Source organism: Callithrix jacchus, chromosome 7, assembly GCF_049354715.1.
Source record: "Callithrix jacchus isolate 240 chromosome 7, calJac240_pri, whole genome shotgun sequence".
NCBI lineage: Eukaryota > Metazoa > Chordata > Mammalia > Primates > Cebidae > Callithrix > Callithrix jacchus.
In genome coordinates this window covers 64,594,390-64,611,374 of record NC_133508.1, presented here as the reverse complement: position 1 = coordinate 64,611,374, position 16,985 = coordinate 64,594,390, and the positions used below count along the sequence as shown (strand labels likewise).

General features: G+C 44.5%; 1 protein-coding gene across 4 annotated transcripts; it reads right to left on the bottom strand.

Annotated features, from left to right (window-relative positions):
* Nucleotides 1-1,581: 1,581 nt before the first annotated feature.
* On the bottom strand, nt 1,582-16,747 carry LOC144576959 (uncharacterized). 4 transcript variants are annotated; one of them, XR_013519894.1, is made up of 6 exons: nt 16,632-16,747; nt 14,623-14,750; nt 14,435-14,517; nt 13,213-13,273; nt 2,129-2,229; nt 1,582-1,720 (listed from the first exon to the last, which is right to left on the bottom strand). XR_013519894.1 is itself a non-coding variant. In XM_078330902.1 (5 exons), exons 1-5 carry the CDS (start codon nt 16,670-16,672, stop codon nt 2,192-2,194), a joined length of 351 nt encoding a protein of 116 aa, XP_078187028.1. In that variant the 5' UTR covers nt 16,673-16,747; the 3' UTR covers nt 2,045-2,191. The 4 variants fall into 4 exon arrangements, 2 of the variants coding, with proteins under 2 accessions (XP_078187028.1, XP_078187029.1); XR_013519895.1 differs by lacking the exon at nt 13,213-13,273 and having other exon boundaries at nt 2,129-2,278; XM_078330902.1 differs by lacking the exon at nt 1,582-1,720 and having other exon boundaries at nt 2,045-2,229.
* Between the last annotated feature and the right edge of the window lie 238 nt (nt 16,748-16,985).

Sequence of the window (16,985 nt, the reverse complement as noted above, 5' to 3'; positions counted from 1 at the left end):
GAATCGGCCAGCCCTGGAAAGGGGTATCTCACTCAGACTGAGAAACGTGAGAGGAATTCTGGGAGGAAGTGACACAGGTTTAATCCTTTCTTAACATTGTTTGGTTTTTTTTCCTTCAGGCTGAAAATCAAAACATTGTATAATGAACACTGTCAAACTGAAACAGGAGAGAGAATGGTGTAATGAACCCCCAAGTACCTTCCTCCAGCTACAGCAATTATGAATTTATGCCCAATCTTACTTCGTCTATACTCCCATTTAATTATCTTATTTAAACAACTTAAAAATTTTTTTATTATTTTAACATTTATTTATGTTTTTTGCTTGTTTGTTTTGAGACAGAGTCTCACTCTGTTGGCAGGCTGGAGTACAGTAGCGTGAGCTCGGCTCATTGCAGCCACCGCCTCCCAGGTTCAAGCGATTCTCCTGCCTCAGCCTCCCAAGTAACTGGGACTACAGGCGCATGCCACGACGCCCAGCTAATTTTTGTATTTTTAGTAGAGATGGGGTTTCGCCATGTTGGCCAGGATGGTCTTGATCTCTTTAACTCGTGGTCTGCCCTCCTCGGCCTCCCAAAGTGCTGGGATTATAGGTGTGAGCCACCGCACCAGGCCTATTTATGTATTTTTTTAGAGAAGGGGTCTCAGGCTGGGTGCAGTGGCTCATGCCTGTTATCCCAGCACTTTGATAGGATAAGGCAGGAGGATCACTTGAGCCCAGGAGTTCGAGACCAGCCTAAACAACATAGGGAAACCCCATCTCTACAAAAAATATAAAATTAGCTGAGTGTGGTAATACGTGTCTATAGTCCAGCTACTTGGGAGGCTGAGGCAGGAGGATCCCTTGAGCCCAGGAGGTGGAAGTTGCAGTGAGCCAAGATTGGACCACTGCACTCCAGCCTGAGTGACAGAGCAAGACTCTGTCTCAAAAAAAAAAAAAAAAAAAAGCCGGTGGGGGTTGGGGGACATGTCTCACTCTGCCACCTAGGCTAGAATGCAGTGGCAAGATCATAGCTCACTATAGCCTCAACCTCCTGGGCTCAAGCTATCTTCCTGCCTCAGCCTCTGGAGTAGCTGGAACTATAGGTACTCACTACCTCACCTGGCTAATTTTTTTTTGCATCTCACTGTGTTACCCAGGAAGGTCCCAAACTCATGGCCTCAAGTGATCCTCCCACCTCAGCCTCCCAAAGCACTGGGCTTACAGGTGTGGACTACAATACCTGGCTCCCACTGTATTATGTTAAAGTAAATTCCAGTGACCATATCATTTTGAACATAAATAGCACATATCTCTAAAAGATAAGGACCCTCTTTTTCTAACACATCATCAGATCTAAAAAAAAAGAGTAATTCCTTACTTCCACCAGATATGTGGTCAATGTTCAAATTTCGCTGATGTCTCTCTCTTTTTTTTTTAATGGGTTCTTTGAAATCAGGGTCTAAACAAAGTCCACACGTTGCATTTGGTAGATGTGTCTCTTCAGTTTTCCTTAATTTGTAGCTCTCCTGCCCTCTCTCTATTTACCTTGTTCTTTGTCCTATGAATTTCCCACATTCTGAAGAATTTGGCTGATTCCTTCCTGGTGGTGCCATTTAACATATTCCTCTGTCCGCCATATTTCCTGTGAACTGGTAGTTACAGCCAAGGGTTTGATGACATTCAGGTTTGGCTTTTTGGGAAGAAGACTTCTCAGGTGGTCTTGGGTCTTTCCTGTTGCCTTGCATGGCAAAGCACATAAGATATGGTTTTCACCAGCTTAACCTTAATTTACAAGTAGGAGTTAGCAGGAAAAGGGGCAAGTTGGGGAGGAGGGTATCCCAGGCAGAAGTGGCTGAAACATCCCAGAGAGCTGAGTTGGGTGACATTGGGCTTGGGTGCTAAGGCTGGGGAAGCATGCAGGAGCCAGGCTATGCTCAGCTGTTTGAGCTGAGAGCTGTGGGGAGCTATGGCAGAGATATAACCTAATTTCCATTTTAGAAAGATTGCACCGCATCTGTGGAAGATGGACTTTCAGGGAGACCAGCAAGGAGGCTGAGGCAGGGAAGTTGTCATAGTCCATTTTATGCTACTACAGAATACCTGAGACTGAGTATTTCAAAGAGAACAGAAATATATATTAGCTCACAGTTCTGCAGGCTGGAAAGTATAAGATCAAGGTGCCAGCAGGCTGGGTGTCTGGTGAGGCCATTCACTTTTTCCAAGATGGTGCCTTGCAATCTGCATCCTCTGGAGGGAGAAAGGCTGAGTCCTCATATGACATGTCTTGGCAAAAGGGCTAAGATAAAAGAAGGCCAAACTCGCCCTTTTATCATAGCATTAATCCCACTCACGAGAGTGGAGCCCTGATGGTCCAATCACCTCCCAAAGGTTCAACCTCCCAACACCTCCATAATGGTAACCAATTATAACATGAGTTTTAGAGTGAACCAACATTCAAACCATAGCAGAAGTCGATGAAAAGCTGTAAGGGGCAATGCTTAGGAACTTGTAACTAGTAATAGGGAGGAACTGAAGAGACTGTAGATGGTTAATTGGTTGAGTAGTTCCTGTTCTAACTGTATTTTTAAACCCCATTCTAAGTAGGTACCAAAGCTCTCTTCCCTTGGAGGAGGATGTGGCAGGGTAGAAAGCCACAGCTTCTTGGACACAGCCACCTCCAGGGTGTGTCCTCTGATTCCTTGAGGGGGTCGTGAAAGGAGGGAGGGAACAGTGGTAAGAGAGGGGAGACTGGCATAGCCAGGGTAGCAGAGGGATGTTGCTGGGTCTTAAGAGTCCAGCTTGCCTCTGGAAGGTAGCAGATCCTTAGACAGGAAGTCCTTGGATATTTACTTGTGTTCAAGAAATATTTCATGTCTTGAAAATGGTGAACAGGCCGGGCGCGGTGACTCACACCTGTAATCCCAGCACTTTCGGAGGCTGAGGTGGGCAAATCACCTGAGGTCAGGAGTTCTAGACCAGCCCAGCCAACAAGGCGAAAACACATCTCTACTTAAATTACAAAAATTAGCTGGGCATGTGGGAGTGCACCTGTAATCCCAGCTACTTGGGAGGCTGAGGCAGGAGAATCACTTGAACCCGGGAGGCAGAGGTTGCAGTGAGCCAAGACCACGCCATTACACTCCAGCCAGGGTGACAAGAGCAAGACTCTATCTAAAAAAAAAAAAAAAAAAAAAGTGGTGAACAGTGCAAAGCCTCTGCCCTCACAGGGCTTACATTCAGTAGAAAAGATGGGCATTACACAAATAAATCAGCAAGGCTCCTGGCCTAGCTAAGTCCCTGCCCTAGGAACTGTGCAGTCTTAGCCAACGTGTGTATATTAGGCCCACAAACCACTAAAGACTAAAGCCCCATTTCTGTTTAGGGCCTAGGTCACTGCAAGGAAATGAGGGGCATCAAAATAACCACTAAGACTGAATCTTCTGCCAGTCCAGAGGAAAGAAAGCTCAGAGACCAACTGCTATTGATTGAACGAAAATAAAAGCTGTGTGACTTTTCTTGCCCCTAGGCTGTGGCCTGATTTATAATCTAGGACATGTTGAGGTATGCATGGAAGGTAACCTATGGGACTGATGGGGAAGGAGGGCAGGCAAGGAGTCCAGGGCAGCCTGCTCCCCCAGGGCTAAGGGAGTTGGCAATGACTACACTTGAAATTGGAACAAGAGAGAGAATTCTGGATGGGCACAGGAGCTCCCCTTAAACCCATCTGAGGAGTGCTAGAGTCTTCTTACTCAGCTTTTGACTATATGCAGGGCTTCTTTGTTGCTTTTTTTTTTTTTTTTTTTGAGACAGGGTCTCACTCTGTCACCTAGGCTAGAATGCAGTGGCGCTATCGTGGCTCATTGCAGCCCTGAACTCCCAGACTTAAGCAATCATCCCACCTCAGCTTCTCAGGTATCTGGGACTACAAGCGCACACCACCATAACTGGCCAATTTTTGTATTTTTACTAGAAAGGGGGTTTGGCTGTGTTGTCCAGGTGGGTCTCAAATTCTTTGGCTCAAGGGATCCACCCACCTCACCCTCCCAAAGTGCTGGGATTACACGTGTCAGTCACCAAACCAGGCCTACAGGGGCTTCTTTTAAACACCTCAGCTTTGGCTGGGCACAGTGGCTCATGGTTGTAATCCCAGCACTTTGGGAAGCCAAGGCAGGTGGATCACCTGAGGTCAGGAGTTCGGGACCAGCCTGACCAATATAGTAAAACCCCATCTCTACACACAAAAAAAAAAAAAAAAACTCAGCTATTTGGTCAGTGTCCTGTAAAGATCCCGTCATCACCACCATCAGTAACTGAGATGACATCTTTATGTATAGAGAAAAGGCCACTCTTCTAGGCCTTTGTGTGAATCAGAAAAAGATGCCCTCGGCCGAGCACAGTGACTTAAGCCTGTAATCCCAGCACTTTGGGAGGCCAAGGCAGGAGGACAGCCTGAGCCCAGGAATTCAAAACCAGCCTAAACAACATGAGGAGACTCCATCTCTTAAAAATAAAAATATTAGCTGGTTGGGGGCACGTACATGTAGTTCCAGCTATTTGGGAGGCTGAGATGGGAGGATCACTTCAGCCTAGGAGGCTGAGGCTGCAACGAGCCAAGATCACCATTGCACTCCAGGCTTGGCAACAGAGTGAGAGATCCTGTCTCAAAAAAAGAAAAAAAAAGGCGTGTTGTGTGAAGCTGACAAGAAGTAAGGATTCTTCATGTTTTGTTGTATACCTTTTTGTCCTGTAACCTCAGTAGTACGTGTTAGTAGAAAAACTAAACTCGGTAAAATATTTTAAAGAGGTTTCTTATCTGAGTTAATATGAGTGACCACACTGGTGAAAACACAAACCCAAGAAGCCTTCAGTAAGTGGTCCCAGGAGGTTGAATTAGTTTGGTTTTATACATATTAGGGAGGCAAGAGTTACAGGCAAAGACATAAATCAATACATGGAAGGTATACATAGATTTGGCCTGAAGAGGCAGGATATCTTGAAGCAGGGGCCTAGATGGTTTTTATTTATTTATTTATTTTTGTAGACACGGTCTCACTCTGCTGCCCAGGCTACAGTGCAGTGGCCCTACTGCAACTTCTACCTCCTAGGCTCTAGCAATATCCCCATCTCAACCTCTCAAGTAGCTGGGACTACAGGTACAAACCACCACATCCAGCTAATGTTGTTCAGACTGGTCTCAAACTCCTGGGCTCAAGAGATCTGCCCAACTCACCCTCCCAAAGTGCTAGGATTACAGGCATAAACCACCACAACCCACCCAGAGATTCTTTTCATTTTATTTTATTTTTTTGAGATAGAGTTTCACTCTTGTTGCCCAGGTTGGAATGCAGTAGCACAATCTCAGCTCACTGCAAACTCCCCCTCCTGGGCTCAAGTGATTCTCTGCCTCAGCCTTCCAAGTAGCTGGGATTACAGGCACCTGCCACCATGCCTTGCTCATTTTTGTTTTGGGGTTTCTTTTTTTTGAGACGGAGTCTCTCTCTGTCACCCAGGCTGGAGTACAGTGGTGGGATCTTGGCTCACTGCAACCTCCGCCTCCCGGGCTCAGGTGATTCTCCTGCCTCAACTTCCCAAGTAGGTGGGATTACAGGCACACACCACCATGGCTGGCTAATTTTTTTATATTTTTAGTAGAGATGAGATTTCACCATGTTGCCCAGGCTGGTCTTGAACTCCTGACCTCAAGTGATCTGCCCACCTTGGCCTCCCAAAATGCTGGGATTACAGGTGTGAGCCACTGCACCCGGCCTAATTTTTGTATTTTTGGTAGAGATGGGGTTTCACCACATTGGCCATACTGGTCCTGAACGCCTGACTGGAGGTGATCCACCCACTTCAGCCTCTCAAAGTGCTGGGATTACAGGTGTGAGCCACCATGCCCCACCAGAAAGGAATGTTTTAAATGATGATAAGATGCCATGTAGCAGGTTGATGACCTGCTGGCATGACTTAACCTTTGAGTGGCATGGCCTTAGGTCTAGTTTATAATTTGGTATCTTATTGCCACAGAGTCTGTTTTGTCAGCCTTACCATCTCTATTTTAATATTTATGCTGGTCAGTTGTGCCTGACTCCAAAAGGGAGTGGGTATAACGAAGTATGTCATCATGGCCAGGAATTCAGTTTTTAAGGTTTTTGTGGAGTCCCCGTCCATTCAGTCGGGGTGAGACTTAGTATTTTATTTTTAGCTTGCATCATATAAAATAAACACCTGGTAGGAAAGCCCTTGCAGGAAGGGAAAGCCCTCAGGTGCTATAACCTTTGCCCATTCCTGGCCTCAGAGCCTCTGGGAAGCCATGCTGCAGCTGTGATTGACCTGGGGTTCAAGTCCACAGAGAGCCAGGACAGAATCTATGACTGCTGACCTGTAGCCCAGGCAAAGACACTTTGCTCTTTTGCACTCATTCACTCATGCATTTAACATCCACTCAACATCCATTTATTAAGCAGCCTCTATGTGCCAAGAACTGTGGCAAGTGCTGGTGACAGAGTCATGCAGACAAATGTAAAATTATAACTGTAATGGATGGTGCTCAGTTTGGATACTATTCTAAGAATCTTGAGCTTTTCCTTTTATTTTATTTTATTTTTTTGAGATGGAATTTTGCTCTGTTGCTCAGGCTGGAGTGCAGTGACTCAGTTTCAGCTCACTAACATCCTCCTCCTGGGTTCAAGGGATTCTCCTGCCTCAGGCTCCCTAGTAGCTGGGATTACAAGTGCCTGCCACCATGCCTGGCTACTTTTTTGTATTTTTAGTAGAGATGGAGTTTCACCATATTGGCCAGGCTGATCTCAAACTCCTGACCTCATGATCCGCCTGCCTTGGCCTCCCAAAGTGCTGGGATTACAAGCGTGAGCCATTGTGCCCGGCTGAATCTTGAATTTTTTATTACAGTTCACAGGAGCCACTGAAGGTTTTGGAGGAGGAAAGTGAACAGATCAGGCCAGGTACAGTGGCTCATTCCTGTAATACCAGCACTTTGGGAGCCTGAGGCGGATGGATCACCTAAAGTCAAGGAGTTTGAGACCAGTCTGGCCAACATGGTGAAACCCTGACTCTACTGAAATTACCAAAAAAAAAGAGCCAGGTGTGGTAGTGTGCACCTGTAATCTCAGCTACTAGGAGGCTGGGGCGGGAGAACTGCTTGAACCTGGGAGGCAGAGGTTACAGTGAGCTAAGATCATGCCACTGCACTCTAGCCTGGGTGACATGAGACTCCACCTCAAAAAAAAAAAAGTGAAAAGATCATGGAATAATTACTAAAATTTTCCCCTTTGCAGCAGCAGTGACTGCTCAAAATAATAAGCAGTGATGAAACCTCAAATGATACCATCTATTCTTGTCTTCTCTAAGCTGGGCTCTTTGTGATGGTTGATTTTCTCCTTAAAAATCTCAGGAATTCTGAAGTTGGCCATAGTTGACAAACTTGGCCTGGCCAAACATTAATTGAAGAAGCCTGCTTCTGTTCCTAGGTTCCACTCTATTTTCCCTCATCCATTTCTGAATTTCACCCAGATTCAAAACTAGAGTCACTTGAGGGTTGGCACAGCTCCTGGCACTAAATATATATTTATTAAATAAATGTATGGTGGAGTGAATAAGGCTGGATGAATAAAAAAATTAATGACTTGAAGGCATCCAAAGCTTTGCCCCTTCCTATGACTTCTGCTTGCTCTGCCCCTTTCTTTCCCACTGCCTCTGCCTGATGCAGGTCCACATCATTGCTACGAGGGTCTGTTAATCCAGCCTCCTAACAGATCTCCCTGCTTCCAGTCTCAGTTAGTTCCCGGCTCTCCACACTCCCTCATTCTGCCTCACTCAACCTGGAAGTGATTTTGTAACTCTTCTGCTCCAAAAACCTGTGGCTCCCCATGGCTGTGGGAAAAAAATCCTAAGTTCTTAGCATGACATTTAGATTGGGCACTGTCACTTCTTCATAGGTGTCTCTCTTACCATCTGTCCTCCTGGGTACACTTCTTCGTGGAGTACTCTAAAGTGATAAATATTGGCCGGGCACAGTGGCTCATGCCTGTAATCTGAGAACTCTGGGAGGCTGAGGCTGGCAGATCAATTGAAGCCAGGTGTTTGAGACTAGCCTAGGCAACATAGCAAAACCTTATCTCTACAAAAAGTTGGTCTCAGGAGTCACAAAGAACTTCCAGCTCCTCCCTCTACTATCTCTGTGACCTTAGGCTGATGACAGCCTCACTGGAGTGTTCAGGCACACCAGTACAGCACCCAAAGGTTACAGGAGCAATGAGATATTCATCCATAGGTCAACCAGAAACCCCTGACCAGGGTAACTAACCATCTTAGTTTAACTGGGACTGGGTGTTGGGGAGGTTTCTGCAATATGGGACTTGGGACTTTCAGCTTAAAAACTGGGAAAGTCAGGCCGGGCACGGTGGCTCAAGCCTGTAATCCCAGCACTTTGGGAGGCCGAGGCGGGTGGATCACGAGGTCAAGAGATCGAGAGCATCCTGGTCAACATGGTGAAACTCTGTCTCTACTAAAAATACAAAAAATTAGCTGGGCATGGTGGCACATGCCTGTAATCCCAGCTACTCAGGAGGCTGAGGCAGGAGAATTGCCTGAACCCAGGAGGCGGAGGTTGCAGTGAGCCGAGATCGCACCATTGCACTCCAGCCTGGGTAACAAGAGCGAAATTCTGTCTCAAAGAAAAAAAAACTGGGAAAGTCCTGGGCAAACCAGGACTAATGGTCACCTTGTACCTTTGGCCCCGGCCAGTGTCTTATGTTTAATCCAACGCAGCATGTGTTATTTTCTACATGTGTCTGTGATGTGGAAGAGGTTGGGAGCAGTTTCCTCATCTGTAAAATGGGGATGACAATACTGCTTTCCTCATTTGGTAGTCATGAAGATTAAGTAAATAAAGCAGGACCTTCGACCCTGCCCTTTGTTTGTCAGAGGCACACCCAGATCCCATGCCTTTTCCAATGCAATGATCTTTACTCCAACATCTTAGAAAACATACACTATTCATCTGTCAGTGTGACAGATATAAGGTATAGCAACATGCTATGTTGAATTGGAAAAAGAAATGTGGTCTGGGAGCAGTGGCTCATGCCTGTAATCCCAGCATTTTGGGAGGCTGAGGCGGGCAGATCATGATGTCAGGAGATCAAGACCATTCTGCCAACATGATGGAACCTCCTCTCTATTAAAAATGCAAAAATTAGCTGGGTATGGTGGCGGGTGCCTCTAACCCCAGCTACTTGGGAGGCTGAATCAGGAGAATTCTTTGAACCCAGGAGGCAGAGGTTGCAGCGAGCCGAGATCGTGCCACTGCACTCCAGCCTAGTGACAGAGCAAGACTCCATCTCAAAAAAAAAAAAAAAGAAAAGAAAGAAAAGAAAAGGAAAGAAGGAAGGAAGGAGAAGGAAAGAAAGAGAAAGAAAGAAAGAAAGATAAACATCTAACCTTAAAAAATTTTCAGCCACTCGAGGTGGTTCACGCAGGAGTTTAAGAAGACCATCCTGGCCAACATGGTGAAACTCCATCTATTTTATTTTTTAGAGACGGGGTTTCACCATGTTGGCCAGGATGGTCTTGATCTCCTGACCTAGTGATCCGCCCGCCTCGGCCTCCCAAAGTGTTGGGATTACAGGCTTGAGCCACCGCACCCGGCCAGTGAAACTCCATCTCTACTAAAAATACAAAAATTAGCCGCCTGTAATCCCAGCTACTCAGAAGGCTGAGGCAGGAGAATTGCTCAAACCTGGGAAGTGGAGGTTGCAGTGAGTCGAGATCATGCCACTGCACTCCAGCCTGGGTGACAGAGCCAGACTCCATCTCTAAATAAATAAGTAAATTCACCTGGGTGTGATGCTCATGCCTGTAATTCCAGCCCTTTGGGAGGCCAAGGTGGGTGGATTGCTTGAGCCCAGAAGTTCCAGACCAGCCTGGGCAACATAGTGAAATCCTGTCTCTACAAAAAAATATAAAAATTAGTTGGGCCTGGTGGCTTGCACCTGTTGTCCTAACTACTTGGGAGGCTGAGGTGGGAGGACAGCTTGAGACTGGGAGGTTGAGGTTGCAGTGAACTGAGATTATATCACTGCACTCCAGCCTGGGCAACTGAGTGATACTCTGTCTCTAAATAAATAAACAAATAATGGTACGGAAACCTTAGGAGGATAACAAAATAAATAAAGCAAGGATCCATGCTTTGAGATCTCGCTCACTACAACCTCTGCCTCCTGGGTTCAAGGTATTCTCCTGCTCAGCCTCCAGAGTAGCTGGAATTACAGGTGCCCACCACCATGCCTGGCTACTTTTTTTGTATTTTTCCTAGAGACAGGGTTTCACCATGTTGGCCAGGTTGGTTTTGAACTCCTGACCTCAAGTGATCCGCCAGCCTTGGCCTCCCAAAGTGCTGGGATTACAGGTGTGAGCCACTGTGCCCAGCCCACTTACACAGATATTTTTCAACCAATCACAGATTGAAAATAGTATTCTCGGGACACAAAACCCAATATAGCAGGGCTGACTTCACATATTAGCAGGTTCCACAGGGCCAACTGTGGGACTTAAGTATAGGCAGATTTTGGTATACTAGGGGTCCTGGACTGATCCCTTACATATACTGAGGAACAAAATGGTTGTGAATGAAATGTTCTGCTTCACATAGAAAAGCCTCTCTGATATTAAAAGTAATTCTGTCAGTATTATCCATTCATAATGATTATTACTGGTAGAAATAATCAGTACAATTTAAAACTGAAAACAGCTAAAATTCTATTGAGTAAAATTATCTTAGACTAAAAAAATTTTTGGAAAATCATGTGTTTAACATTGAAAACTATTTTAAAAATCACCCCAGTCCAGGTGCGGTGGGTCGTGCCTATAATCCCAGCACTTTGGGAGGATCACCTGAGGTTGGGAGTTTGAGACTGGCCAATATGGTGAAACCCCGTCTCTACTAAAAATACAGAAAATTAGCAATGCCTGGTGGTGGGCTCCTGTAATCCTAGCTACTTGGGAGACTGGGGCAGCACAATTGCTTATACCTAGGAGGCCGAGGTTGAAGTGAGCCAGGATCAAGCCACTGCACTCCAGCCTGAGCTCGACAGAGCAAGACTCCATGTCAAAAAAAAAAAAAAAAATTGGCCGGGAGCAGTGGCTCACACCTGTAATCCCAGCACCTTGGGAGGCCAAGGTGGGCAGATCACAAGGTCAGGAGATCAAGACCATCCTGGCTAACACAGTGAAACCCCATCTCTAATTTTAAAAATACAAAATATTAGCCAGGTGTGGTATGTGCCTGTAGTCCCACCTACTCAGGAGGCTGAAGCAGAACTGCCTTGACCCAGGAGGCAGAGGTTGCAGTGAGCAGAGATCGCGCCACTGTACTCCAGCCTGGGCGACAGAGCAAGACTCCATATTAAAAAAAAAATCCAAATCAAATTATACTTAATACAAATAAGGAGCACTCATAAAGTGACAGTAGCAGATATGAAAACTCTGTAAAATTTGATAGGGATCTAGTTTTTATTGATGAACTAAATCCTCCTTGTAAACTTTGCCTAGGAAATACTCCACAAAACTGATTTCCACGGAATTAAAATGGCAAAAATTGGAAATTGGCAACTTAAACTGTACAAAATGTTAAACAGAGAATTAAGTATAAATGTAAATTCACCAATATTGGGTTAGATCTGATTAAAATATGTATATTTAAAAATAAAATATGTATATTTATGAAATGGAGGCAAATGACATTAGAGGTTAAAATGGCAGGTCCAAAACATTGAGACATATATTAAACAGTTAGCAGAGTAAATAATGCATGTACTTGGCAGGTGATACGTATTCAACAAGGAGTGGATTGGATTATTTTTCCTGTCTTTAAAAAAATAACGTGTTTTATCTCCAGGTGGATAGTGAAAAGAACAAAAAATAATAATAATAATGTTTTTAACTGTGGTTTTATATATATATATATGACATAATATTTAGCACTTTAACCATTTTAGGTGTACAGTTCAGTAGCATTAAATATATTCATGTTGTTGTAGAACCGTTACCACATCACCACCACCTCTGGGACTTTTCCATCTTCCCAAACTGAAATTCTGTACTCATTAAATACTAACATTGCCCTCCACCACCATTTGACTTTTTTTTTTTTTTTTGAGACAGGGTCTGGCTCTGTCACCCAGGCTGCAGTGCAGTGGCATGATCTCTCCACCTCCCAGGCTCAAGCCATCTTCCCGCCTCAGGTCTCCCAAGTAGCTGAGAGTACAAGGGTGCACCACCATGCCCAGTTAATATTTGTATCCCTTTGACTTTCTGTGCATATGAATTAGACTACTCGAGGCACCACATATAAGTGAAATCAGATAACATTTGTTCTTTTGTGACTGTCTTATTTAACTTTGCAGTTTTTAAGGTTCTCCACTTTGTAATATGTCTCAGAATTTCCTTCCTTTTTAAGGCTGAGTATTATTCCACTGTATATACCACATTTTGTTTATCTTTTTATCTGTCAATGGACACTCGGGTTACTTCCACCTTTGGGTATCATAAACAATGCAGCTATGCATGCAAGTGTTCAAATATTTCTGAGTCCTCCTTTTCAATTATTTTGGGTAGAGACACAGAAGTAGAATTGCTGGGTTATATGGTAATTCTATTTGTAGTTTTTTGAGGAACCCCTACACTGTTTTCCATAGTTTCTGTGCTATTTTACATTCCCAGTAACAGTGCACAAAGGCTGCATTTTCCACATCCTCACCAACACTTGTTGTTTTCTATTTGGTTTGATAGCAGCAACACTAACGGGTGTGTCACCAGATTGGTTTTAAAGGATGATTTCAGCTGGACCACACCTGTAATCCTGGCACTTTGGGAGGTCAAGCTGGGCAGCTCACTTGAGCTCAGGGGGTTGAGATCAGCCTGGGTAACACAGTGAAACCCTGTTTCTACAAAAAATACAAAAATTAGCTGGGTGTGGTGGCACACAGCTATTGTCCCAGCTATGTAAGAGGCTGAGGTGGGAGGTTCACCTGAGACCAGGGAGGTTGAGTCAAGGCTGCGGTGAGCTGTGATCATGCCACTACACTCTAGCCTGGAGCCTGACTCACAAAAAAAAAAAAAAAAAAAAAAAAAAAAAGAGGATTTCCCTTCTTCTCAGTCTTGCTTTAAATTTTCCTGACAGCCCCCGGTCTGGGAATAAAGTGCACAACCTACCTGGAGCGGAAAGTTGAAGACTTCCCAGAAATTCCTTTTTTATGTGACAGGAAGTCTTCAACTTGACAAAACGAAATTAAGAGATGAGTTTACTACCACATACAGACACAGAGTAAATACCAATTACTTTAGCATTGATTGAGAACTGACTCCTCTATTTAACTTATCAGATCATCCAGGTCTAGAAATTCTAGGCAAAAATCTGATTTTGATGGCATTGGGTTATACTTTAAGACATTTTACTTCCTTTCTGTTTTTTAATTTTTTTTTTAAGAGATAGGATTTTGCTCCATTGTCCAGGCTGAGGGCATTGGCCATTCACAGGCAAGATCATTGCACACAGCAGCCTCATACTCCTGGACTCAAGCGATCCTCCAGCCTCAGCCTCCCAAGTAATTGGGACTGCATGGTGTGCCACTGCACTTGGCTCTTTCTGGTTGATTTTTAAATCTTATTATCTTCTCAGCTGAATTTATAAGTAACTGAAGCCCAAATGAGGCCCATTAACCTCAATGAACCTGCATCTTCATTTTCCCAAATAGTCTTAATTTCAAACATTTTATCCTATATATCATAAATATGCTCTTGACAAACTATGAATATTTCAGTTGCCTTAGGCTTGCTATAATAATGTCATCCTGGTGAACCTCAGTCTTCTGTCCTTGGCTGTATGTTATTTCTCAGTGATTTGGAGGCTTGAGAAATTACAGAATTTATCAAGAAGAGTCATTTCATGCAAGCAACATGTGACCCACAGATATCTTTTGTGTGTCCCACACAGTGTATTTAAAAATTCTTAAATTTACTTATAAACATTTAAAATTCTGAAAATTTCACATAAAAAATGAGATTTATGGTATCTGCTAAACAACAAACGAACAAAACAAAAGCAAAAAATCCCTAACATGACCTGGCAAAGCTGAGCCCACACTTCTCACCTCAGTTACTATATATCATTATGCTTGTGTGGGTCTTTTTCTTACTGTGGAGAAAATATTTAAAAAAAAAAAAACAGTCCCCCCTCTGTTAAACAAACCATGATATCTAGTTTTCTCACCTCACCTTGATTGTCATTTGAGTTTGTGACCAGTTCTAGTGTGTTGTAGGTTTAGTAACTACACTAGTTGATGAAATCAGACTTCCTGGGTTTAAATGCAGACTCTAACCATTCAGGCTCTCTGCCTCAATGGCCTCATCTGTAAAACGAGGACTATAAACATACCACCAGGCTGGGAACACTGTGGATGCCTCTGTGGTGACTGAGCAACCCCAGGCTTCTGGAAGAATTGGCAAAACCCGAGCTATCTGAAATAACAAGAAGAAATTGTTGTTGATTATTTAACTTGTAAATTCTCTCAGAATTTGGTTTCCCCAAAATGACTTATTTGCTTTGTTATACTTGTTACTTACTCTGTCGATTATATTTGAGAAAATGAAGAATAATGTGAAATGCTGAGATGTAAATCATAACTTCGGCTTTGCTGAGCTGTTCTTGTAAAAACAGGAACTTTGCAAAAGGGACAAACCACACAGCTTGACTGCCGGAGAAAGATGACAGCACGTAATAAGCTTCTTGTTATTAAATGGACGTGTAATGAAGAGTGTTACTACCCAAACTGCTTTCCCAGGAAAGGGATATTGATTAGGGCCCTGGAAAGGGAATGTGACTCTATGGAGAACCTATGAACAGACGCATGAGGGGGATCTGTCGTGAGGAAAAAGCTCTGTGGAGATAAGAAGGTAAACATCTTTCTTCTCCCACTGCTCCTGCAGGCCTGCATGGAGGCCCCTCCTCTTGCAGCTTTGTGGTCAGGATGGTTGTCCTGTGTCAGATCCTGTTCCTCCAGCAGCTGTGAGCCCAATGCGTTTCTTGCTGATGGTTAAGTTTATGTTTAACCTCTATTCTTGCTAAGGTGTATGGTTTCTATGCTGACATCCAGAAAGTTATCTTTACATTGTTCTGCTTTTATAATACCACGTTGTGATTTTTGTGCACCAGTTCTGCAAATGTATTCTTTTTATATGATCATTTCCACACTGTTGTGTAGCCTCACTCCCCCTCTCCTGCTGAAAGAGCCTAATAAAGAACCGAGGTTTTCAGGGGAATGTTAGACGTCCACGGAGCAGGTTTACGTGGTGTCTCACCTGGGCCCAGCTTTAAAGAAAACTGTTTGTCTTTTTTTTTTCCCTTTTCACCGACCACTCGCTCACTTTGAGAGGTCTTGAATCCACGTTGATATATGGGGAGCTGGTCTCACCAATACCACCATACCTCGAAGACTGAGTTAATAAATGTAAAATGTGGCCAAACACCTTGACTCATGCCTTTAATCCCAGCCAAGGATTTGGAAGGCCAAGGCGGGAGAATCATTTGAAGTCAGAAGTTGGAGACCAGCCTGACCAACATGGTGAAACCCCATCTCTACTAAAATACAAAAATTACCCAGGCTTGGTGGTGCACGCTTGTAGTCCCAGCTATTCGGAGGCTGCGGCCGTTGAATGGCCTGAACCAGGGAGACAGAGGTTGCAGTGAGCCAAGATCACGACACTGCACTCCAGCCTGGCGACAGAGTGAGACTCCATCCCCTGCCACCAAAAAAAAAAAAAAACAAGAAAGAAGAAAAAACACAGTCCAGGAGCCCAAGGGCCATGTCTATCTTACTTACCATTGAATCCCAGTAGCCAGCACAGGGCCAGGAAGAAAGCATCAACAATATATATATATTTTTTGAGTCACAGTCTCTCTCTGTCACCCAGGCTGGAGTGCAGTGGCAGCATCACAGCTCACTGCAACCTGGACACCCCAGGCACAGGTGATCCACCTCAGCCACTCCAGAGGCTGGAACCCCAGCCACTTGCAAAATGGCGAATTTTAAAAAATATTTTTATCTTAAAATATTACCTGGCTAATTTTTAAAAATATTTTTAAGAGGTTCTCACTATATTGCCCAGGCTGGTCTCAAACTTCCGGCCTCAAGGAGTCTTCCTGGCCTCAAACTCCATTTGCTGGGTTTACAGGTGTGAGCCAGGGCACCTCCTAATTCTTCTTGAATAAATAAATAAATGTACATAAAATTCTAACAATGCAGTAACGTTTCAAGCAAGGAACTGACAACATGTTCCACTCCCTTTGGGAGGAACAGACCGGCACGTATATGAAGAATTAAGAAAAATGGTCGAAATGACTGAGATGCTGAGCCTGAATGAGACCGGTGGGGACAGGTCGGGGACGAGGGATGCCACTCTCAGATCTTTCACAAGTCTGTCATGACCAAGAGTGCGTAAGTTTCTCACATCCCGACTCAGAACTGGGACAGGGGTGGCATAACATGAAGAGAATCTGGCTCCCTATGGGAAAAAAAGCCACCCCACACGACGCTGTGAGGGTAGCGCTGAGAGTCCCTGAGAGGCGCAATTACCGCGCGACCGCAGGTGAGGGATACCGAGGCCGAAACTCCATTAAAGGCTCTTGATTAAGGGGTCGTCTGATCCGCGATAGTTTGGCAGGAACCCAAGCACAACAAACAAAGGAAGTGACGTCAGAAGTCGCTCTCTTGACGAAAGTAAGATGGTACAGCGCTGTGCGGCGTTAATATTGTTCTGATTGGTTGATTTCCTGCGATACAGCCCTGCCGCACCTTGCTTCCGCTTGCGCGAAAGGTTTTGCCCCTCGTAAAGATGGCCGCGGAGGCTTCAGACGCCACTGAGCGCACAGTGCGCGTTTTCTGGAGTGTGGCCAAAGACAGGAACAAGCCTAGGGTAGGATTCGTGAC

What these genes read in the sequence shown, in the direction of transcription:
- LOC144576959 (XM_078330902.1), bottom strand. Translation starts at nt 16,672, where the DNA reads ATGGAGTTTCGGCCTCGGTATCCCTCACCTGCGGTCGCGCG. An exon ending in CCCTCACCTGCGGTCGCGCG is followed by an intron (nt 14,751 to 16,631) that starts GTAATTGCGCCT and finishes TTTCTCCGGCAG; the next exon opens with TCAAGCTGTGTGGTTTGTCC. An exon ending in TCTTCAACTTTCCGCTCCAG is followed by an intron (nt 2,230 to 13,212) that starts GTAGGTTGTGCA and finishes TTCTCCCTCCAG; the next exon opens with AGGATGCAGATTGCAAGGCA.